The sequence below is a fragment of the Molossus molossus genome, unplaced genomic scaffold, assembly GCF_014108415.1.
Source record: "Molossus molossus isolate mMolMol1 unplaced genomic scaffold, mMolMol1.p scaffold_m16_p_1, whole genome shotgun sequence".
In the NCBI taxonomy this organism is placed as follows: domain Eukaryota; kingdom Metazoa; phylum Chordata; class Mammalia; order Chiroptera; family Molossidae; genus Molossus; species Molossus molossus.
In genome coordinates, this window is record NW_023425344.1 from 243,161,089 (window position 1) to 243,186,923 (window position 25,835).

The window sequence follows — 25,835 nt, forward strand, 5'->3', positions numbered from 1 at the left end:
ATCCTCATTCTGCTGATGAGGAAGTGGGGCACAGCAAGACTAACTAATTCACCCCAAATGACATCTGCCACTGGTGAGTGACTGGAACCAGGCATCTGTCCAGGCCACTGGTGCCAGGGCCTGTGCTTTTTGTCCTCACCATGTTGCCTTCCACTGGATCGCACACACGTTCCGTGGCATATTCCTGGCACCCCCAGGCCTGGATGTCACACAGAATTCTAAAGCCTTTTCAGCGTCCTTACACGCCATCTGTTCAGTCCCACATCCATTCCCCTTGCATCTGGGTCCCACTCTCTCCCCTGCTCCACGGGTTCCCAAATTCAAGAGACAGGAAAGACAGAACAGAAGGGTTGGGGAGGCGTTCCGTGACGGCTGTGCTCCACCAGCCTGCGCTGTTCACCACTCCCTCCATCTCAGCACCAAGGTCGGTTCCAGCACCCCCTTGGGGGCTGGTCTCCACCTCTCCTCCCACCCCCTAAAAGTTCCCAAAGCCACAGGATCAGGATGGGGGAGGGAGGTGTTAAAAAGGAGCCCCTACAGGTCAGAAATCTGGGCCAAAGGTGCCGGTGCTGACTGCAGGGAAAGCCTTGTGAGCCAGAGGAAGTGACAATGGCATGTGCCACCCGAGCTGGGGACTCAGATGGTAGCTGTGCGTGGGACTGGGAGCAGCAGCATCCACGGGAGGAGAGGTGCTTCACAGCCCTTTCCCAAACCAAACTCTGAATGAGAACTGAGTTTCCAATCTGCACCTCCGATCCCTCCTCCGGTCTCCACACACCCTTCAGCTCCAGCCTTATACAGAGGGCACAGGACTCTTAAAGGCAAACGTACTTCTCCTCCACACAAAAATACATCTTCCTGCGCACACGTGGATATTCAAACAGAACACGCTGCGATGTTACTCCTAGGGGTTAAGCAAAACAGTATCGTTTGGGTGTAGAGTGAAAACAAATCTGTTATCTACATTTTGTCATAATTGAAGTATAAAATAGTTTAATTTTTTTTTCCAACTCCAGGCTGCTGATATGGGCTTTGAGACTGCACTTGCCCCCCAGTATATCACCATAAATGAAATGATCTTTTATGCATACGTGCCCGCAAACGAACCTAAGGAAAGTACATACACCAAGAAATTCAGCAACATTCATTTGGGAAAAGTGCTCCATTCCAGGTAGTTACTGGTGTGCCTCCCATTTCTTTAGATTGCACACTGGTTTCTAGAGTCTCAATTCTGAGCCTACTTTTTTGAGTCATTTTCTGGATCAAATAGAGTGAGTCTTTTCTTGACACTTCACAAGGCCAAACAGCTTTAACTTTACAGCTTTAACACATGCATAGGTATCAAAACGTATTGTCTAGTTTTACTAAATGTACTATTTAGCTAGGTATACTTTCTCCTGTGATTTGCCTCTTTCATACCTCACTATGCTTTTAGAATTTTCATATGCTTCATAAATTACTCAATTTTAATATATGCATACCATAATTTATTTAACTATTCTCCTATGTTGTCTGGTAATAGTTTTTAACTTTTGCTATTTATTTTTATTATTTTTGCATTTATCTTCAGATAGAGCGGGAGGGAGAGAGAGGAAGAGAGAGAGAAACATCGATGTACAAGAGACACATCAACTAGTTGCCACCCACATGACCCCAACCAGGGCTGGGACAAACTGTAACCAAGGTACGTGCCCTTAGCGGGAACCAAACCCAGAACTCTTTGGTCCGCGGGCCGATGCTCTAACCGGTGAGCCCAACTGGCCAGGGCTATTTTTAAATTTTTTATCTAGAACTGATGTGTGTTGTGTGAAGTGGGAATTTGATTTCCTTCTCTCTTCCTCTCTCTCTTTCTTTCTCAATATAATCAATTGTCCTGTGGATCCCCACTGATCTGCAGTGTCACCCTGTGACATATCATAGTTCCATATGTGCATTGGTCTGCTTCTGGTCTCTCTTTCTACTTCATTGCTATACTTTTTAGTATGTTTTTATTGATTTGAGAGAGAGAAAGAGACATCAATATGAGAGAGATACATCAATCTGCTGCCTCCTGCATGCCCCCACTGGGTTCAAGCCCTCAACCTGGGCATGTGCCCTGACTGGGAATGCAACTGGCCACCTTTTGGTGCATGGACGACACTCAACCAACGGAGCCACACTGGCCAGGACTCATTGCCACATTTGTCTTCTCTACATCACACTTCATTTCTTTAACTATATGACACGCTAATAGCAACCCCGCCTGGTTTTTCTTGGCCTTTGTTCTTGCATTTAAATGTGAGATTCAGCGTGTCAAGTTCATTAAGAAAAAACCACAACTATTAATAGAAATGACTAATTTGTAAAGATTTTTGTATAGAAAATATTATAAATTTCCCTCAAAATAGACTGTGTTGCAGTACACAGGTTGCCATAATAGTATAAAACAGAAAATGTGTTTTTTAAAGCCATTTTTTTCCTTTGCAGAAATAACATAAAGATCTTTGCATGAGGTAAATCTACAACAAAGTTCATTTTTACATATTGTTGAGTCCTCTAAAAAAGAAGAAAAAAGTTACAGTTAAATAGAGTATCATGCTGAGTTTCAGTGTTATTTGTTTTCAACTTTGTTTTCTATGAAAATGATACGGAAACTTCTGAAACGGAATTTGGTGCCGATGTGCCTCTGAATAAAGAATTGGGGGTGGGGGGTGATGACCTCTTGTAGCCAAATTCTGCCTTACGTCTGCGGTTAGGTCTTGGGTGGGCACTTCTCCTAGCAGTAAGGTGACTCGGCTTCGTTCTCTTAGAACGTTATGCCCAAGGCAGCGTCCTGACCCTCCTTCGGGTGTAGAAAGTTATCATTCTACCCTTCCCGCATCTGTAATGCTTCTTTGCCTCTGCCCATGGTTGAGTGGCTTTGCTTCCACTCTCGCATAGCTTCAGCTTTTGCTTGCTCGGGGAGGAGGCGAGGGAGCGAGAGGGACCAGGTTTCAGTGCCAGCACCTCTAGGCACTCTATCCCAGCCATCGATCACCTCTTTTGAGGCCTCTGTGCTACAGTGTTTAATGCTCAAGCTCCTGTGCCTTGAGGCCTTTGCTTTCTATGAAAGAAGGTTTAGAGAGTGGGTGATGCTTCCTCCCCGTTTCCTCCCTGCCCTCGGATTCCAGTGCCGCCTGCACCACAGCAGGAGCTCCCTCTGGCATTTAGTTGGCACTGATCTTTCTGAGAACCTCCAGGGAGCCCAGAGGAAGGAGCTTGCAAGTGAGTACAGACTCCCTCCCTTTTTAAAATTAATTAATTTTTTTTTTAGAGAAAGTGGAAGGGGAAGGGGGGGCAGACAGACAGAGAACCATCAATGTGAGAGAGATATACATCGATTGGTTGCCTCCTGCATGACCCCAACTGGGGCCAGGGATTGAACCAGCAACCCAGCTATATGCCCTTGACTGGAATCAAACCCACAACCCTTTGGTCTGAGGGCTGATGCTCTAATCACTGCTGAGCCAAATCGGCCAGGGCTACAGACTCTCCTTTTAATATATATATATATATATATATATATTCTTTATTGATTTCAGAAAGAGAGGAAGGGAGAAGAAGAGAGAGAGAGAGATATCGATGAGAGAGAACATCGATTGGCTGCCTCCTGCATGCCCCCCATTGGGGATTGGGCCGACAACCTGGGCATGTGCCCTGACCAGAAATAAACTAGTGACCTCTTGGTGCACGGGTTGATGGTCAACCACTGAGCCACACCGGCCAGGCCAGACTCCCCTTTTAAAAGTGTCTCTTGCCCTGCCCGATGTGGCTTAGTTGGTTGGGTGACCTCCAAAAGGTCGCCTGTTGGATTCCTAGTCAGGGTGCATGCCTAGGTTGCCAGCTCCGTCCCTGGTAGGGCATGTTTAAGGAGGCAGCCGATTGATGTTCTGCTCTCACACTGATGTTTCTCTCTCTCTCTCTCCCTCTTCCTTCCTATCTTTATAAAAAGCTATAAAAATATTTTTTAAATAAAATAAATGTGCCTTTTTTGTCTCAGTTACAGTTGACATTAAATATTATCTTATATTAGTTTCATGTGTACAACATAGTGGTTAGATATTTATATAATTTATAAAGTGATCCATCCCATAAGTCTAGTAAGCACCATACATAGTTATTAATATTACTGACTATATTCCCTAGCCTGTACTTTATATCCCTGTGACTGTTTTCTAACTACCACTTTGCACTTCTTAGTCCCTTCACCTTTTTCACCCAGACTCCCTCTAGCAACCATCGGTCTGTTCTCTGTATCTATGAGCCTGTTTCTGTTTTGTTTGTTCATTTATATTGCTCTTTAGATTTAACATATAAGTGAAATCATATAGTATTTGTGTTTCTCTGACTTATGTCACGTAAAGGTACCTCGGTATTTCCAGACTCATGCGCCAGCACATGCTTGGCCTTTGGCAGTTCTTTACACTTTTAGCAATTTTTACCTTTAGTGTTGTGGCCAGCCCTGTTGCTGCCTCCCAGGTGTTTACGGAGGTAAGACTCTTCCAGTGTTCCGACCCTCCTTGGAATGGCTCGTTCCCCTGGAGTTCAAGTTAGTCGGTTATGTTGTGACTTTAGTTCTCTATGGGCTTAAGGAAAGTGATGACTTTGTGCTTTGTCCGTTTTTTCTTGTCGGGTTGCTTCTTTCTGCATTTAAAGCAAAAGCAAAAGTCTTGTAATTGACTTTTGTATATTAAATTTTTCAAATTTGCTAAATTCTTTTAATAACTCCAGTACTTTTTCTTTATTTTCCTTTGGGTTTTCTGAGTAGACATTTTTCTAAGCAGATAACCACATCACTTGTAAATAATTTGTTTTGTTTCTTTCTTAACATTTCTTAGCATATTGTACCTTTTTCCTTTTCCAGTGTCTAGGACCTTGTTAAATAGAAAGGAAGACAGTGGGTGTCCAACCATCTTTATTAAGGTACTAGATAAGCTGCAAGTTCTCATCACTCCTTTGAGTTACTCATCATTAAGTTTCTCCTGGGTATAAATGTAACACACATGTTAAGAAACTGTTTTCTTTTGTCAATTTAATTTCCAGAGTCCCAGGCATAGAACCTAGGAGGGTACAGGAAAAGAGATTTCTTTTTTCCCTCCCCTACAGTTTATTTTGGCTAACATATGTCTCTTGTAAACATTTTTTTCATGGTCTGTGGCTTGCCTTCTAATTCTCTTAACAGTGTCTTCCACAGAGCAAAAGTTTTTAATTTTTATAAAATACAGTTTATCAATTTTTTCTTTCATGGAGTGTGCCTTTGGTGTTATATCTAAAAAGTCATCGCCATACCCATGGTCATCTAGATTTTCTCCTATGTTATCTTCTGGGAGTTTCATAAGTTTGCATTTTATGATCCATTTTGAGTTAATTTTTTGTAAAGGCTGCAAAGTCTGTATCTAGATTATTTTTTGCTTGTGGATGTCCTAGGTTAACATTTTTAAAATAAATTGATTTTCTTGATTATAAAGTACATACCTATTGTAGAAATTTCTTAAAATACAGATAAATTTGAAGAAGAAAATTGAAATCACTTTGCTGAATTACTGATTGGTTCTTTTAATATGCATTTTAACAGTTTTCACCTTCTTTTATTTAGACATTGTAATATGACCATTTTCCCTAAGTAATTAAAAACTCAGTAGCTCTGGCCGGTTTGGCTCAGTGGTTAGAGCGTCGGCCTGCGGACCAGAAAGTCCCGGGTTCAGTTCCCACTAAGGGCACGTACCTCGGTTGCAGTTTGTCCCCAGCCTCGGTTGTGGTCGTGTGGGTGGCAACCAGTCGATGTGTCTCTCTCACATCAGTGTTTCTCTCTCTCTTCCTCCCTCTCTCCCTCCTGCTCTATCTGAAGATAAATGCAAAAATGTTCTCAGGTGAGGATAAGAAAAAAAAAACAACTCTGCAAATGCCATTTTAATAGTTGCATTATGTCTAAGTAGATCATATATTAACATCTGCTTAATTTTTCTATTGGCAATTCTTATTTCTAACTTTTAACATAATTCTGTGATGGACATACATCTCTATGTAGAAAAATTCCCCGCTTCCCACGCTGTTGTGTTTCAAATTATTTCCTTAGGATGGAGCCTTATCAGTAGGCTTATGGAAACAGAGGGGAAACAAACAAGGCTATAACTCTGAATGAATGATGTAGAATTGCTTTCTGGGAAGTTTGCACCAATTTATAACCCATCAGCAGTAGGTGAATGCCTTTCTCTACTCAGTTCTCACCACTCCTGAACCGTCATTTAAAATTATTGCTAATTGCTAAGAGGAAAATTGTATCCCATTGCTGAAGCTGGCATTTTATTAATTAACTAATGAAGTTGAAGAAATACTGATCAAGTGTTCATTTGTTAGCCATTGTGTGGTATATTTTGTTTTTAAATTATATGTTCAGAATCTTGCTCATTTAAGCCACAGTTTTATCGAAAGTCCTTAATGTGTGTTGGTTTGTCTAGGAAAACGGGAAAAGCTCACATAAAAAAGATACTGCAACACAACACTCCTGAAGGATTTTTGTCTGCAGCTATTACAGAAATAATGGAACTTTTTGGAATAGAAGATGAGAGTGGGAGCCCTTGTTTGTCGAGTGCCCTTTCCATTAATCCAGATGGAAATTTCTATATGCTTACTCTTCAAACGCCAAGTAAGTGTAATAATATAAAGCTCTTATGGCAAGTAAAAATGAAAAATTATCTTTTGAAAAAACTGTTCGGCCCTGGCTGATTTGGCTCAGCGGTTGGAGCGTCAGCCTGCGGTCCAGAGAGACCCGGGTTCGTTTCCCACTAAGGGCATGTACCTCGGTTGCAGTTTGTCCCTGGCCCTGGTTGGTCGTGCGGGTGGCAGCCACTCGATGTGTCCCTTTCACATCGATGTTTCTCTCGCTCTCTCTCTCTCTTCCTCTCACTCTATCTGAACAAAAAATGGAAAAATTTCCTCAGATGAGGATTAAAAAAAAAAAAAAAAGACTGTTCATGCTCACTTACAAACCAGTAGATTTCAAAATTTAGTCCAATTAACAATCTACAGAAGTATACATGTATATAGGTTTCTGGAGAAATTTTTTTATTTCTCATATAATAAGATCTAGCTATAACTTCATTGATTTTACATCAAAAGTAGTACCTATCGCCCTGCCAGATTGGCTCAGTGGTTGGAGTGTCGGCCTGTTGACCAGAGAGTCCCGGGTTCGGTTCCTGCTAGGCCCTAGCGGCTAGGGGCATGTACCAAAAAAAAAAAAAAAGTAGTATCTATCTTTTATTCCTGTGATGCTATTTTTATATTCAACAGTATTCAGGAGAAATGAAAAAAAATAGAATGTCCATGCAGATTTTGACCTCCCTAATAAAATAATTTTGAATCACTATTATGTAGGCTATTTCTATTTCAAAGCATTATATGATAGATACATAGCAAAATTTAGTACAATTTATTGAAAGAATTTGGAGTTTACTCTGAGTAAATGGGAAGCCATTGGAGGGTTTTGAGCAGGAAGGAACATGTTTGGACTCATGTTTTAACAAGATCACTTTGGCTGCTGTGTTGAGAATAGACTGGGCAGGTGAGAGAGAAAGGGAGAGAAGGAAACCAGAGAAATCGGGAGGCTATTATAATAATCAGGTGAGAGATCATATTGAATTTAAGATACTTGTTACTCATCCAAGTGGAGGAATAAGGTGGATATTTGGAAAGACAAGTCTGGTGTTCAGTAAAAACATCTGGACTGGAGAGAGACATTTAAGCAGTCAGCATACATATGCTAGTTAATGCTATCAGACCAGGTGAGATCACCTGGAAAATGATTGTTGATACAGAAAGAAAAAGGTCTGAGGTCCAATCCCTAGTGTTCCAACAATTAGTGGTCCAGGAGGTGGGGAAGAATTGGGAAGGAGATTGGAAAGTCTGCTCAGAGGAGAACTGAGTGAAGACGTTTAGATGCTACCAATAGGTCAGGTAAGATGAGGACAGAAACCGGCTAGTGGACTTGTGGGAAAGTCATTGGTAACTCTGACAAAAGCTATTGTTGGGTGGAATAATATAGAAAGTCAAATTAGATTAAATTTTAGAACTTATGAAAGAAGAGGCATTGAAGACCATGAGTAAAGGCAACTCAGGGAATTTCATTACAAAGGAGAGGAGAGGACTTAGTGGCAGTTGGGAGAATGTAGGAAAGGATTTGGTTGGCATGTCTAAAATGGGAGAAATTAGAGCATGTGTGCATAATGAAAGGAATTATGAGGTTCTCGTCTGACTACTTCTGCTAATTTTTTCAGAATAAAGCAAGTATTGTTGATGTTTTATGACCTATCAAAAACCCTTGATAATCAAAAAGAAGAAACATTTGATAACGATGCCCTCCCTCTCCTTGAAATGGCCTTCTTTTGGCTTCTCTCATATTCTTTCTGATGGCTTTTCTTCAATCATTTCTTCTTTGTCTGCTTTGTGGAATCTTTCCATTCCTAATGTTTCTACCCTAGAGCCTCATGTCTTCCAAATCTCCATGTTCTTCTTAACAATCAAGTATTCATCCATTCAACAAATATTTATTGAGCACTTTCTATGTAACAGGAAGACCTTTAGGTACTGGGTAAACACTGGCTACATCATCCTTCTCTTATAAAATCACAATAAAGATTCTAGGTTAAGGCTCCTGGCAGTTTCATAATAAAGAAGTCAGCTTATAATTACTTAGGCCTACATGTTTGTTTATTTATTTTCAGTTGTTAAGTTTTATAAACTCCATTTCATAGTAAAGGGTAAAGTACAGGTTTGTGCTTGACATATTTGTGATACTCTATGTATAAAATAATTTGATTTATAACCTGAAATCTGGTCAATGTGTTTTATGGTTAAGATCATAGTTTGTTTGTTTGTTTGTTTTGTTAATCCTCACGGGAAGATATTTTTCCATTGATGTTCTAGACAGAGTGGGAGGGGGAGGGGGAGAGAGAAACATCGATGTAAAAGAGACACATAGATTGGTTGCCTCCCGCATGACCCCACTGGGGTGGAGATGAACCTGCAACCCAGGTTCGTGCCCTTGACCAGAAATCAAACCCTTGACCCTTTGGTTCACAGGCTGACACTCTAACTGCTGAGCCAAACCACTCAGGTCAAGACCATAGTTTAAAAACTCAAACAGTGGCCCTGGCTGGTTTGGCTCAGCGGTTGGAGCGTCGGCCTGCGGACAAGAGAGTCCTGGGTTTGGTTCCCACTAGGGGCACATACCAAGGGGGGAAAAAAACACCTCAAATAGTGTTTTCATCAGTAATGTCCACCAATATGCTTAGAGAGCATTTGCTGTTTTGTTTTATATCAAATCATTCCCGTTCTAGCTCCAGGTGTAGTTTCCTCATTCCAAGATTCGGATGTAGAGAAGACTGTGGTGATTCCTGGTTACAGCAGCTTCCTGATCACGAGCATTATAGATGCTAAGAATGCTTTAGCTATTGCTACCATGCCTCGACTAGTACCCAAGCATAAGACTTTTGTAAAAGGTTCCTGGTTCTTATACAACTTTGGACAAAGGAATGGACGAACATGGGAGATATATGCAAAACCATGTGATTATTTGTTTCAGCAGCATGATGATTCACTATCCCTCAGTGTCCTGAAATACATTGATCTGGGGAAATCTCAGGCTTTAAAAGTTAAGGTCATACCTAGTTCAAAAGGTAAGTTTATTTTTATTGGGAAACATCAAAAGGAGATGTTTTTGTTTACCTTGAATGTGGAATATACACTTTGATATTTTCCTTTATCTTTAGTGTCCATAGTGGCTGGCATCCTACTCAAAACAGTATTAGCTTCTAATTATTGAGCACTTACTATGTTCAAGGCTCTGTACTAAATTATTTTTATATACTTTTTAACTTTAATATTTATAACAACCCTAAAGGGCTAGACTATAATCCTCATTTTATAAATGAGGTTGTTAGCAGCCCAAGCTTACATGGGATTTTAGTCTAGATTTTTGCTTTCCTCTGAAAAGAATACCTTTTAATTACCTTGGAGTATTACAATTATTTCAAGTGAAACAACAGCTTTTAAATAAAATTCTATACTTTTCCCCATTTTTCCAGGCATTTATGTATTACAAAAGTAATAGGGAAACATTAACGATGATGGAGAACTGGCATACTGGGAAAAAAAATAAAAAATTTAGTGTTAACTGAGCTAAAAAGAGAGGAGGGAAGGATGGGAGGAAGGGAGGGAAAGAGAAGAAAAGCCCGTCACCAGAAATGAAGAGGGAACTCAAAGCCCAAAAATGAGCTGACGTGTGGTTTCCTGCAGGATACACATGAGGCTCAGGTAGAGGCTATCTAGGCGGAGGGGTGGATTTTAACGCCCAGGCCTTGGCAGAAGATGTGGATTTGGTCCTTCCTACTTTTTGTTAGGAAATTGGAACTGAGACCATTAAACCATAAAGAGGGGATTGGGAAATCTCTACAGACCACCAACCCAAAAAAGGAGCTAGGGAGATTATTATTTCTATGAGGCTCGAAGAGGGGCGAAAGAATATTCTGTAAAAAATCCCAAACTCCAAGAATGAGCAACACCAGAGAGTACCCACCAGATGCAGGGATCTTAAGCTGAGAAATAATTATAATCACAGAGAAGCAGCATAAGCTAGCACAAAACCCTTTGTAGGAATATTTTTATAATCTAGGTAACATGGAGTTCCATGGAAAAAAATCAATCTTCATTAAACATGAATTGAGGAAAGGAATTTTAAAACTATGCAAGGAAATGAGCCAGCAGAAGGGAAATCAACAGGCAAAGAAAATAGAAAATTTTAATCTCTAAGAACTTGAGATAATAGAAAAATCAGAAAGATGCTAAAAAATAAGCATACATAGAATTTTGGAGATATATGAACCATAATGAAAGGGAAAACACACTACTTTTAAAAGAGGCTTAATTGAAAAACAGAACCAAATACAATTTATATAAATGCAAACTATAGGCTTTGGGGGGAAAAGGAAGACATCTATTTCAATTTCCATCTTACTGTGAACTAAATATCCTGAAAAACTTCTGAGACCCTTAGAATTCTTTCTCATTGATTATAATATAATCATCCATATTATTTCCTTCAAGTAACTTTAGAGTTTTAATTTTATGGTTTTAACTCTCCATTTCTTTAATTTATCTAGATTTCTTTCGGTGAATTGTAGGCGATTAGCTAATTGTGCCAGCATCACTTGTTGAATAGTGTGTTCCTTCTTCACTGACTTCAAAATACAGCTTTATCTCACTATACAGTTCACCTATTGTTTTTACCATTTCTAGATTTTTAAACTCTGTTCCTTATTATCTCTTTATATTCCAACCCAAATTTCACAATGTTCTAATTATTTTTTTTTTCCTTTATTGATTTTAGTGAGAGGGAGAGAGAGATAGAAACATCGATGAGGGAGAACATCAATTGGCCACCTCCTGCATGCTCCTCACTGGGGACTGGGCCCACAACCTGGGCATGTGCTCTGACTGGGAGTCGAACCGATGACCTCTTGCTGCATGGGTCGATGCTCAACTACTGAGCCACACCAGCTGGACACGTTCTAATTATTTTAGCTTTAAATATACCAAATTGTTGTTAAATGGTGCAATCAGTTTTACTCATTGAGTTTGATGGAAGCAAACAGTAATCAGCAAATTAACTCAGTTGCCTTCTTGTGAAGAAAAACCTAGTCCATGTCACTCAAGGTGTGGTCCCTGGACCAGTCACATCAGCCTCCCCTGGGTACTTACTAGAAATTCAGAGTCTTTTGTGCTTCCAAGTGAATTTTAAGGTTGTTTTCCCAAATTCTGTGAAAATCTCTATTGGAATTTTAATATGAATTGCATTGAATCTGTAGACTGCATTAAGTAGTATGGACGTTTTTAGCATATTAATTCTTGCAATCCTTAAACATACATAAAGGTGTTCTTAGACCCAATTTCAGTGAGGAAAGTATTCCCCACACCAACAATGCTCCAGACACCAGCTGGCTTTCCTACAATTTACCTCAGTTCTGACACTATCGTTCCAGAGAGCATTAGATCCCCCCAGGGTTCAGTCCCACAAAACTGCCCACCCAACTGAAGATACCAACTGCGTGCCCGCAGTGTTACCTGAGCTTCAGACTGGCTGGCTTCAGGTTAAAGGTTCTCATGACCTCCTCCTTGGATTTGATTAATCTGCTAGAGCAACTCACAGAACTCAAAGAAACATTTTACTTACTGGATTACCCGTTTATTGTAAAAGGATATGATAAAGGATGAGGTGAACATCCAGATGGAATAGACGCATGGGTCAAAGTATGGGGAAAGGGTGGTTTCCATGCCCTCCTCGGGCCCACTACTCTCTCAGCACCTCCATGTGGTCACCAACCTGGAAACTCTCGGAATCCTGTCCTTTTGGATTTTCATGGAGGCTTGATTACATAAGCATAATTGATTAAATCTTTGGCCATTAGATTGATCTATCCTGGGTGAGGCATGGGGAACGGAGTGGGATTGGGGTGGGGGGTGACAATCCTCCAAACCTCTGATCTCGGTGGTTGGTTCTCCAGGCAAGTGGCTCCCATCTTTAGGTGTGAGTCAAAAGTCACTTTATTAACATAACAAAAGGCAGTTTTGTCGTTCTCATCACTTAGAAAATTCCGAGGGTTTTAGGAGCTCTGTGCCAGAAATGGGACAGAAGACTATACATTTCCTATTGTAAATCACACTATCACAGCGGGATATCTCTCCACTTACTGCGTCTGCCTCAATGTCTTTCACTGATGTTTTCGTTTTTAATGAACAGTCTTCACCTCCTTGTTTTAAATTTATTCCTAGGTATATTATTCTTTTTGATGTTATTAGAAATGGGATTGCTTTCTTAATTTCTCTTTCAGATAGTTCAGGTGGCCTGCAGGCAGAAATTACCCTAGTGACAATTGTATTAATTGCCTAGAAGTTTCTCTTGGTAACAACTGACTGACAGCCCTTTAAATTGAGCCTGTCCTTCAGTTTCTCTATGAGCTATCGAACTCAGTGTGACCAGTACTCACCAAATGACCCTTGTGTGCACTTGAGAACCTGGCTGCTGGAATAAGGGCTGGAGGAGAGCTATCGTTCTGTGAGAAATTCGGAGAAAATATTTGCGGAGTTAAATTTTTCTAATAACTATTAAAGTTAACTCTATATAAATTCCTACCTGTATTCTCAGGCATTATAACAAATGTCTGTAAATGTTCTAGGATCCTGACTAGTCGATCATTATTAAATTGTTTAAAATTTTTATGATTTCATATTAACCATTAGCCTTGTTTCTGCAGGTTTTCGAACACTTGAGAAACCACTATTGAAAGTGATTGTCGGAAACCCAGCTTTGTTGGACGTTAAAGCTGAAGGCTCTTTTGATAATATTGATAGTTACCTAATGGAAATTTCTGTAGCTAGCAATGCTGTACTTCAAGTAAGATTTTCCTTTAATTACAAAAAAAAATCTAATTATAGAAAATTTAGAATGTAAGCTAAGAAAAAGAAGGGTTAGGGTTGGGGTTAAAAGAGTGAGCACTGGAAAAGACTACTTGAGTTAGATCTCATTCCTGGTACTTTCTGTGTGAACTTGGGAAAGGTACTTTACTGTGGTTAAGTTTCCTTATGTATAAAATGAACATGATAATGATAATGCCTACCTCGTAAGGTTGTTTTGAGAATAATTCAAGTAAAACAGCTAAAACATAGAAAATGCTCAATCACTATGAACTTACAGTATTTTCCTTTTTTTCCCCTAAAACGAGGAGAGCATTTTATATACATTTTTTTAATTGCTCCTTCCACTTAACTATGTTTTAATCCTTTTGAGTCAATAAATTTATTTCTACATATTCTAAAGCTTTTTTATCATGAAAACTTTTAAGATGTAGACAAAAGTAGAATTTCCATGTTTCTATTACATTCAAATTAAACAATAGTCAAGATTTTGTTACTTTTGTTTTATCATTCCTGCTTAATTTTTTGTTTATATTCTGACATTTTAAAACAAATAGTAAACATCATGTCATTTTACTCCCCTGTGCTTCAATATACATCTCTAAAAGTGTGTGTATTATCTCTCACATAATCACAATGCCATTATTAGCCCTAAACTTTTTAAACTAAATTTTTTGTTTAAAACCTATAAGTCCCAGGCCTGGCCGGTTTGGCTCAGTGGTTAGAGTGTCGGCCCGGGGACCAGAGAGGCCCGGGTTCAGTTCCCGCTAAGGACACGTAGCTTGGTTGCAGTTTGTCCCCGGCCCCGGTTGGGGTCGTGTGGGTGGCAACCACTCGATGTGTCCCTTTCACATCGATGTTTCTCTCTCTCTCTCTTCCTCCCTCTTTCCTCCCACTCTATATCTCAGGATAAAATGCAAAAATGTCCTCAGGTGAGGATTAAAACAAAAAAACCTGTAAGTCCTATAAAACTCAGTCTATAATTAAGTTTCCCCAATTTTCTAAAATAAAAATTTATAGTTGGTTTGTTTGAGTTGGCATCCAAGCTAGATTCACCTAGTATGTAATTATTTTATCTCTGAAATCTCTTTTATTTTTATTTATCTTTATTGTTGAAAATATCACAGATGCCCCCTTTCTTCCCTCATTGACCCCCTACCAGTCTCCCCACCTCTCTTGCCTTCCCCACACTATTGTCTGGGTCCACTGGTTATGCATATAAGCATCTACGTTCTTTGGTCAATCTCTTCCCATCCTCACCCCCCTTCCCTCTAAGATTCATCAAACTGTTCTCTGCTTCCATGTCTCTAGATCAATTTTGTTCGTCAATTTATTTTGTTCATTTGATTCCACATATAAGTGAGATCCTGTGATACATGCCTTTCTTAGTACGATTCCATTTTCTTCCCCTGCCACTGAATTCTAGAAACTGGGTCAGTTGTGTTACAGAATATCCAACATTCTGGCTTTTTCTGTTCACTTCCTAGTCTCTTATTTAATTTGTGCTCCCTGCCCCCCAACTTTCTGTTACTAGCATAATCCTGCTTAGATTCTGGTTCCATGTGTTTTGGTAAAAAGTCACTAAAAATACATACATTTTTAATGGCTATGGAATATATGAATAGGAGTAAAATACCATTACTGGAGTTTACTATACCACTAGAGTTATTAGTATTTCTACATTCTTACAATTCCAAAAATAGTTTAAAATTTCAAACAGAATTTATCAAATTTTGTTGAATGTTTAATACTGTTCCAGGTTCAAATACATGTATTGTGCATAAATTCCTACTAAAAAATGATCTTTATGAAATACAGTGATTGCTAAGTGAATAACTATTTTTTCAAAATGGATACCAAAGTTATTTTATTCATAAAATCAAAGCAAATATCTAGGTCCTCATCCGTGAATAGGGAAAGCCCCATCAGTGTGAATTGGATGTGACTATGGTATTTATTTAGTAAGTCCTTCCTGATTCTTGCTCATTGCCAAATGTTGTCCATATCTAATTAGATTGGAATGTATTTCTTCCTGGAAAAGAATGTGTTTTCTGTTATGATTTATTCTCAAACAGATCTTTATGTCAAACTTAACACTCTATTTCTGTTCTCTATGATCCTTCTCTTTCTGTTCCTTTTCTTTTTCTATATTCTTTAGTTGGTTAGTCACTGTGTTATTTTGCTAGAGCTGCCATAACAAAATACCAGAGACTGAGTGGCTTAGACAAGAGAAATTTATTTCCTCATAGCTCTAGAGGCTAGAAGTCCAAGATTAAGGGTTGGTTTTTCTAAGGCCCTATTCCTCACCTTTTCCCTGTCTTCACATCATCTTCACTCTCTGTGTGTCTGTGTTCAAATGTCCTCTTGTTATAAGGACACTCATCCTACCCTACTAACCTCATTTTAACTCAATTACCTCTTTAAAGGTCCTATCTCCAAACACAGTCCCATTCTGAGATACTAGGGGTTAAGACATCAGTGTATGAATTTTGAGTGGACACAGTGCATCCTGTAACAATTTTTAAACAACTTTCATTACTTGGATATTTCCAGGGTTCAACTTCACTGGCATTTATTGTCTGGGGAGCATCGACTGACTGCTCTGTTACAACATTTGTGCCAACATTGAAAAGCAGCTGTAGTTATCTCAAGTCTATACATCACATTCCTAGTGAATTTATCCCTTTGGAAGATTGGATCAGTGGAGTTCACGAAGACAGTCAGGGTTTTAATATGATCAAAACTTTGCCGGTAAACAAAATAAAGAAACCTAAGCAGATTGTTTTAAGGGTACCAGTGATATATTACTTTTGTGTGATTGGCTAGCCATTCAGTCTTAGCATTTCCTTCCTAAGATGCTCAAAACACTACAGTTATTTTTCAGTCCTCATGTCATTTCAAGGATGTGATGATTTATTTCTAAAATCTAAAAACTTTCTGAAATAATGAATTTTTGTAATTTAGTTTCATCATTATTACTGTCATGTATGTATGTTAATGGTGGCATAATCTTAGGCTTTCGCAATATATGAAGTTATTTGCCTTTTTGCTGACCTGTCCTGAGCCAATATATGTATTACTGTCCCCATTTCAAAATAGTAACAATTTTAATTTTTGCCTTGTCAGAACGTGTGACTCTTTTTAAAATATAAATTATTACTCTGCTAACTAACTTATTGCTTATATTTTTGTGACTAAAAAAGAAAATAACCAAACTTGAAGAATTATTTACTAAACATGTCACTAGGACTTTTTATAAAGTGTTTAAACTATTGTACATGGACTCTATGGCCACTATTTTAGGAACTAAAAAGTTTTTCACTTATTTACAAGGTTCAAATTATATTAACATGGACTGAGCTTGTTGAAAGTCCAGAAAATACTGCGTTGGAAGTGCAGGGTGAATAGAAATTTACTTTAATACCTGGAGCTAAAAATAAAATATTTGCTTTGAATGCTTTTCTGGAAAGTCAAGGTACTTACATTGAAAACATAGTAAATAATTAATTATACATTTTCTTTGTTTAATCACCTGAAGGTAAACTACAGGCCTCCATCTAATATGGGACTTGCCATTCCACTTACAGATAATTTTTATCATGCAGATCCCAGCAAACCCAAACCAAGAAATCTATTTCACAAGTCAAAGGTAAATAATTTTTCTACAACTAAACTAATATTTATTTGAATTCATTGAGTATCCCTGTCCGGTGTGGCTCATGCATCAAGAGGTCACCGGTTTGATTCCCGGTCAGGTACATGCCTGGGTTGTGGGCTGGATCCTCAGTAGGGAGTGTGCAAGAGGCGGCCAATCATCGATGTTTCTCTCTCTCTCCCTCTCCCTTCCTCTCTCTCTAAAATAGATAACATGTTCTTTTTTTTGGTACATGTCCCTAGTGGGAACCAAACCTGGGACTCTCTGGTCTGCAGGCCGATGCTCTAACCGCTGAGCCAAACTGGCCAAAGCAATAACATGTTCTTTTGTTTTTTTAATATATGTTTTTTTTTTTATTTTAATTTTTTAAAAATATTTTTTCTTTATTGATTTGAGAGAGAGAGGAAGCGAGAGGGAGAGCTAGAAACATTGATGAGAGAGAACGTTGATTGGTCACCTCCCGCATGCCCCCCACTGGGGATCAGGCCCACAACCTGGGCATGTGCCCTGACTGGGAATCAAACCAGCAAGCTCTTGTGCATGGGTCGACACTCAACCAGTGAGCCACACCAGCAGGGCACTTTTATAAAAAACATATTCTTTAAAAAAAAACATATTCTTTAAAAAAAAAAGAAAGAAAGACATCATTGAGGAAAATTACAGTTGAATGTAGCTACAGGGATTAAATGAGAAGGTGCAGTTAGTACAGTGTTCCATCTGCCCTTGTCAGTGATGAAGATGATGGTGATGATGGTAGTGATGACAGTGGTGGTAAAGGTGGTGGTGATGATGATGATGATGGTGATTACTTCCACTACTGCCACCCGTTTCTCCTACTACTACTTTAGTCCCTCTCATTTTAGTGCTACTCCTAGATATGGTTTTGAAATCAAGGAGTCTAAATGGACCCTTTACCCTTGGCCTCTCCCTGGCTCTCATTTAGATTTCAAATGGGATAAATGGGGTGAAAGCATCTTTTCTCAAATGAAAAGAGCCCCCAGACCCATCTCACATCTCCACCCTGAGAAAAGACTAGTGTCCAAAAAGAAAGAAGAGCATTCGCTCCAACGAGGCACACTTAAACTCCTAGCAAGGTTCTGCCTAGAAAGGAGCCGGCAGCCCTGGCCGGTTTGGCTCAGCGGTTGGAGCATCGGCCTGCGGTCCACAGAGACCCGGGTTCGGTTCCCGCTAAGGGCATGTACCTTGGCTGGAGTTTGTCCCCGGCCCTGGTTGGGTCGTGTGGGTGGCAGCCACTCGATGTGTCCCTTTCACATCGATGTTTCTCTCTCTTCCTCTCTCTCCTTCCCGCTCTATCTGAGTAAAAAAATGGAAAAATGTCCTCGGGTGAGGATAAAAAAAAAAAAAAGAAAGTGAGCCAGCAGCCCTGGGTGAACCAGGCAGAGACAGAGCAAAAGTACATCATGGGGTAGCTTCCTGAGGAAACTTCACAGATGCCTGTGAACTCTCCCTCCAGAAAAATGCTCCTACCTGCCTATACCCATGTGCAAACAGACACTCATATCCACTCATGAACATGCACACAGACACCCACAGTGACATAAAATTGTTTCTTCTGTTAAACTCTCCATTGTCTTCTCATCTCATTCAGAGTAAAAGCCCAGTTCTTACAATGGTTTGCAAGGCCCTCCATGATGTGGCCTTGGCCTTACATCTGACCTGATTGTCCTCGGTCTGCTCTAGCCACATGGCCTCCTTACTGTTCTTCAGATGCGCCAGTCATGTTTCTAACTTAGGCCTTGGCCGTTTCAAAAAAAAATGTGTCTGTTTAAAATGCTCTTCTGCCAAATATGACATGGCACACTCTGTCACTGTCCTTAAGTTTTTGCTTAAATGTCACATTCATTGTGAGACCTTCCTTACCCACTGTATTTAGAATTGTAATTCCCACCTTCACTTTTCCCCACCCCTAAACCCCCTCCCCTGCCTTATTTTTCCTTGTTGCACTTATTTCAATTTTACATATTGTACTCATTTATTTTATTTATTGTAGTTCATTAAAAGGTTAGCTACATAAGGCAGTGTTGTTGCTGTGTTGTTGTTGTTTTTAATCTATTTTGCTCTCTACTGTATCTTTAGCACCAAGTACAGTACCAGGCATGGGGAATGCTTTAAAAATGTTGAACTAATAATACACATTTGTACGCGTCTTGTTACACACACATACACACTACATGAGGAGGCTGACTTCTTGTTGAATCTTGGATTTCAAGATAAGAAGCTCTGCTCCAGGAAATGAGCAGCTATAATACTCAGTTCTTCAGCTCCAGTCTCTCACAAAGATAAACCTGGGCGTGTCACTAGAGCCAAGCCTTCTCTATTGAAATATGACTTTATTATATCTACATGGAAATGTATAGGGGTTTTTTTTTTCAGGGTTTTTTGGGGAGTTGAATAGGAAATGTATCTAATATAGACCTAAGTAGATAAGATTTTTTTAATGCATCTTTTGAAATTCAACAAATGTTCATTTCAGCATTTCCAGTGTTATCTGGCGCTGTGCAGACATTCTCTGAGGACACAGCAATGAACATGATAAACATGATACCTTAATGGGTCTTCATTCTGATGGGGGAGAATAGGCATGAAACAGAAACGTATACAAACTAAATAGCGTTACCCAGTGCATGGCCCTGCATAACCTGAACCAGAATTACCTGGGGACATTCTACAACGCAGCTTTCTCTTTCTCGCCTCATAGCCACTGAATCAGAAATTATGGGTATAGTCCTGAAATCTGAATTTTTAAATCTCTCAGTTGATCCTTACCCTAAAGTTTAAGATAGACATGTCATAGAGGCAGACACAGAACGCACAACATGACTGTGGATCAGGGGTGCCTAACCTCGTCGGAGGGATTCAGACCAAAAGATGAGTAGGGGTTAACCAAATAAGGGAAGACAGGGGAGGAGTACAGACCAGGGGAAAGGGGAGACAAAGAGCATTGAGGATGAGGGAATACCAGGCACTCAGGGCAGAGATGGGGAAGGGCTCAGTGACTTTGCTCAACATTATTAGTTATTAGGGACATACAAATCAAAACTGCCATGAGATACCTCTTCACACCCACTAGGATAGCTGTCGCAGTTTATTAACTGGCAAGCAGCTGAGTGATACTTGGGTTCAAATGACCAAACAGACAAAATTCAGAAATACTGTACTTTTCTTTGTTATTAATGGCCTTTTCCTTCTTTCTCAGGGATTTTATTTATTCAGGAAACAAATATTTATTGAAGATTTAGTTTGCAGAAATCCTTCCACAGGGAACAAAAAATCAACCTTTATTCATTCTATTTGCAGAAATCTGGTAAATACAAACAGTGTGCTAATGCGTCTACTCGGGCGGACTGTAATTGCACAAGTGATCAGAAGTTTTCGTATGCTGTTGCTTTCTCAGATTGCAGAGAAAAGGTAAGATGATTTTAATTACCTGAAGACAGAATGCTTTCATGTCAACTAGAGTTTGAAATGTGCATTTTGGTTAAATATGAAAACCAAGACATGGAAATAATGTCTTATTATGACATAGAACTAAATATGATACAGAGATAAAAAGGTCCGGATTTAAATATTCCCAGACAAGTTAATTAACATCATCTGCAAAATAGAATAATACTTGCACTGCCCTGTCCATTTTGCTGTTTCTTATAAAGATGCCTACTCACATCTATATGAAAACAATTTGTAAGTTGTCAAACACTCCACTACACTCTGGTGAATATTGATTCATTCAAATATATTTAGTATCTAATGTTTATCAGGTTCTGGGATAATAGAAGTTGAAATCCTTATTATCAAGAAGCTCAGTCTGGCAGTAGTGACAAAAAAGACAGTTTTATATGTTGGTGAAGAGGACAAGTTGTGTTAAATATTTCCTTCTGTTAGTCTCAAAGCATTCAAAGGTGTATCAAGTTCATGTTGGTGTTTACATTAGCCAAGTTAGGTACGCACTTGGTATAACTTTCAAGTAGATCTACTTCGGATGCCTTATAGGACTATATGTAGCATTAGATTAAGTGATTTTCTCTTTACCTATAATATAATATATAGCATTATCTTAAGTGATTTTATCTTTACATGTAATATAACATGGCATCATATTAAGTGATTTTATCTTTACATGAAAGATAATATTGGGCAGGTCACAGTCAATAAATTATGAGGGCTGTTATTACATTCCTCTGCAACTACCCCCTTGCTGGATTACAATAATATCTCCTGAGCACTTATTATTTTCTAAACACGGCTGTAGCCTTCTCCATGATTTCACTTGAGGCACAGAAAAGCCAGGCAATGTGCCAGAGATCACATTGTTCACATGTGACGGAGGTAATGTGGACTCTGACTCTAGAGCCCGAGTTTAAAGGGTGTGGCTGCAAGAGCATAACCAGCAGGGACAGAGGTGCGAGGGAGCAGGGCAGGATCCAGCTCACGCAGTGCCTTGTGGGATATGGGTTGGCTAAAAAAGGGTGCATGTTCTTATAATCAAGCCCTGTGAAAAAGGCCCATAGGAAGTTACGGATTTTGTTACCACAATGTTTGTATATTACTTTTGGAGTTCACACTGATTCTGCTGTAAGACCGATTTTTGTTGTCAGAAATCCTAAGAACCCCATTTCATTTAGAGTAGCCAAACCCTTGGGAATGTAGCTATGTTTTCTTTACCAGGAAATCAAATTAGTATTGAATTTTTCAAATTTACATTCATTCTTGGAATTTGTATTTTAGGTTCCTCGTTTTAAGTTTCCAATTACACACTATCCAATTTCTTTGGAAATTCGCAGCGAGGACGGACACATGCCAGTGGAAACTCCATATCTGGTTACTGTGATAGAAGTGAATAGGAGGAAAAACTGGGAACTCAGTAGGGTTTGCTTTTATTCTATAATTATTTTATCTTATAAGTGATGTTGTTATTACCTAGATACATGGTTTATAACAACTGCATGAGAGACAACTACAGGTCCTTCAGAAAAGATTTTGAATCAGTTGACACAGTGCTGTTCATTATACTTCTATTATCTCCCACTTATTTCACCATCACTACCAGTGACCTGGATTTTGAACTGTAAATTGAAAGCTCATTTGTAGATTAGTAGCAAAAATGATTGATTGAATTTGTGCTACGTGTTGGCCTAAGTGTCCCCTTCACTGCTTATGCACTGTTCCACAGGAGGCTACAAAAGTTGTTGCCAGATCATTTATTGGATTTATCTTCTAATCATGAGGAGATTTCTTAAAGATTTATGATAGCCCTGGCCGGTTTGGCTCAGCAGTAGAGCGTCAGCCTGCAGATCAATGAGTTGCGGGTTTGATTCTGGCCAAGGGCAGGTGCCTCGGTTGCGGTTCTTCCCAAGTCCTGGTTGCGGGAGGCAACCAGTCAATGTGTCCCTCTCACATCGATATTTCTCTCTCTCTCTCCCTTCCTCTTCCTCTCTCTCCCTCCCACTCTATCTGAAGATAAATAGAAAAACACCCTCTGGTGAAGATTAAAAGAAAAAAACATTTATGATAAAATAATTGAAAAGATGCAGGAATATTTAAAAATTAGAATAGTAAAATTTTCCACAATTCAATTTTACCTCAAATATAAAGTCTTTTATTGCATGTTTTGTGTTTGTTTATGTGTGAATACTTTAAGATTATCAATAGATAGATAGATCAATAAATAGAATTAAATGAAATTTTGATCAGTCATTAATGTTACCAACTATCTAGACTTCTGGTATTCAGTAAGTCTTACAAACATACCCACCATATGAATTTTTGGAATAAAAAATTAGTACAGAAAACTACTAAATATTTTGCTTTAACTAACATCCCATTTTCTGTGATATGCTGGAGCTCACTGTTGCCAGCTTTTGAGTACTGATTCTTAAACCTTCGAGCATTTTGCACACCGGTCGTTAAACCATTGGTAGCTTGAAATTAGCCATGGTGAGATTATTTACACCATGGGAATTGGCAAATGCTACAATCAGGGTTTTTTTTCTCTTTAGATCCTGTGTACCATTATACCCCTGCAATTCCTACCCTCCACACTACACATCTGGTTTTAGAAAGAAGTATAAGAAAGGCAGGAGTAACTGATAACTTTTTTGGGAAAAGGTTTCAATGATCCTATTGTGAAACGTTTCAGCCACCTTATTTTTTTTTTCTTTAGATTTTAGAGGGGGGGGGGAGAGAGAGAAATGTCGATGAGAGAGAACATCGAGTAGCCTCCTCCTGCATGCCCCACACTGGGGACTGGGCCCACAATCTGGGCATGTGCCCTGACTGGAAATTGAACCAGCAACCTCTTGGTGCATGGGTCGACGGTCAGTCACTGAGCCACACCAGTCGGGCATCAGCCACCTTATTTAAAGTCACTTACCAACCACTAAGGTGGTCCCGAAATTGTCTCATTGTCAAAGACATGAAGTACGTGCAGGTCAGGACTGGTCATGGGCATGGAGCTAGAAGGAAAAGTCAACCTGAATTATGGTGGCCAGAGCTCTTGTCCCTTTAAATGATGTCCTTGAGACGATGCAATGTGAGCTAGAAGGCCTAATCTCCCCTAAATTGATCTTCCACAAAATCAAGCAGAATTAAAAGTATAGGATAGCTTAGTCATGTCATTGAGTGGAATCTTTCGTTGTACCTTAACATATGTAACGAGTTTTATGCAAAATGAGAAAATAGCATACATGTGCTTAAAATATACTTCATTTACTTTTAGAACACACTGTACCAGAAAATGTAAAAAAACTGAAATATTACTTAGAATCTATTCTTCATGTTCCAGTATATAATCCTTCAGGCCTCAACTTAAGCATAATGGTGAGTTGGCAGCATTTTTGTTTTTCCTGTCCTAAGTTGAGATAAAATGTGTAAGTCTAGCACTGGAGGGGTGACTCAGTTGGTTAGAGCGTCATCCCAATACGCCGAGGTTGTAGGTTTGATCCCTGGTTAGAGCACATACAAAGATCAGCCAATAGACATATAAATAAGTGGCACAACAAATCAATCTCTCTCTCTCTCTCTCTCTCTCTCTCTCTCTCTCTCAAAAAAAAAAATCAACAAATTAAAAAATTTACAACAAAATTTTTCTTAAATGTATATATCTAAACTAAGATTCGTTTTCGTTTAAAGTACAGGTATCCATGAATGGTAGAAATAGAATCCTTAAAGTATATGCAGAGTGTTTGTTTTTCCTCCATTTCCTTCGGTGTTATTAGTTCTAAAGGCATCTGAAAGTTGAATTTAGCGTCAACTTAATGATTTTTGAGCTGATAGGCAAGACCAATATATTATCTATTAAGGTGGAGCAGAAAGGGTTTCCAAAAGTTAGGGGGAAATGAGTTCAGTATCCTTCACCTGCGTATATACAGACACGTCTTCTGGTTCCAGCTGCCCGTCAGAACACGTGAAGCTGATACAATCTAGGGAATTGTTGAGAAAGCCGATAAAAGTTAGCGGGCATCAAAACCAAGACCATGTGGATTAGCCTGACGTATGCATCAAGGCCATGTTGGGTTTTATATTTCTGTTTCTTCGTTGTAAATATCAAGTACAGTAGCAGCTATCGAATCTCTGTTTCAAACTCTTGTCCTCCTCCCTTCATTTTTATTTTGAAAAATACAGTATATGCCCAGAGCTTTCAGGGGATTGGCATTTTTAATGCAACATCCCTGGGGAAAGAGGCCCCAGTGTATATTTTTACTTAAAGGAACATACAAGTTGCCCAGCTGGTGTGGTTCAGAGGCTTGAGCATCGTCCCATGGACTGAGAGGTCCTGGCTCGATTCCTGGTCAGGGCACGTGCCCAGATTGTGGGCTCGGTCCCCAGTAGGGGGCGTGCAGGAGGTAGCCGATCAATGTTTCTCTCTCTCATCAATTTTTCTCTCTCTCTCCCATCCTCTGTCTCTAAAAAAATCAATAAAAACTTTTTTTTTTTTTTTTTAAGAAACATACAAGTCAATGGTGCTAATGAGCCGGTATGTTTTTTCCACAGGGCTCTGAGCTTTTTCACTTCAGAGTGACCGTTGTTCCGGGGGTCAGTTTTTGTAACTTAGTTGAAGAATTTCAGGTACAGTGAATACACAGGTATCAAATGGGGTGATGGCTGAGGAGATGACATGACAAGCCTCAGTCCAAAAGACACTGGAGATGAAAAACGGCAGAATCTGTGTGATGAATAGGCTTGGGAACGGGATCCTGAAAAATGGTGGTGACATTGTCAGGAATGAGGCCGTTAGGGCTCATGACAGGTGTCAGGACCGCTGGATGCTGGGAACAGAGACATTTTCCCATGTCCGCACTTACATCGGGGCTTAGTAAAGAGATGATAACTTGACAACATATGCTTATTCCCTCTACCAGGGTTGCCCCTTCTCCTCCTCCTCTGTGAACCCTTATTATTCGAGTTCCTGCTCAGGAATCGCCTTCCCCAACTACCCAAGGCAGTTAAGCTTGCCCTAACTGTGTTCCCGCAGCACTGGGCCCTTCCTCGGAACCGCATGCAGGCTGCTGTCCTGCCACCTGAGTGCCCACCTGCCTACCTCTGCCACCAGAGAGAGAGGCTAATGGTGTAGTATAACAAGGAGAAGTCTCATTTCCTGTCCATCGTGAGCAAGTTGTTGCTTAACCAAATTATCAAGAGACTGTTGCCAAGCTTTACGGGTGCTGAATAAGTCTGG

At 39.6% G+C, this 25,835-nt stretch overlaps 1 protein-coding gene across 1 annotated transcript in view; it reads left to right on the forward strand.

Moving 5' to 3' along the window:
* Positions 1–25,835, forward strand: part of CATSPERB (cation channel sperm associated auxiliary subunit beta) — an 81,800-nt gene that overhangs the window by 55,701 nt on the left and 264 nt on the right. The window contains exons 18-27 of the mRNA XM_036251406.1: positions 1,017–1,171; positions 6,477–6,664; positions 9,360–9,692; positions 13,326–13,465; positions 16,039–16,236; positions 17,024–17,134; positions 20,459–20,569; positions 21,887–22,022; positions 23,877–23,977; positions 25,151–25,225. Of these exons, the coding sequence (XP_036107299.1) occupies positions 1,017–1,171; positions 6,477–6,664; positions 9,360–9,692; positions 13,326–13,465; positions 16,039–16,236; positions 17,024–17,134; positions 20,459–20,569; positions 21,887–22,022; positions 23,877–23,977; positions 25,151–25,225 (1,548 nt within the window). The remainder of the gene's footprint in view (positions 1–1,016; positions 1,172–6,476; positions 6,665–9,359; positions 9,693–13,325; positions 13,466–16,038; positions 16,237–17,023; positions 17,135–20,458; positions 20,570–21,886; positions 22,023–23,876; positions 23,978–25,150; positions 25,226–25,835) is intronic.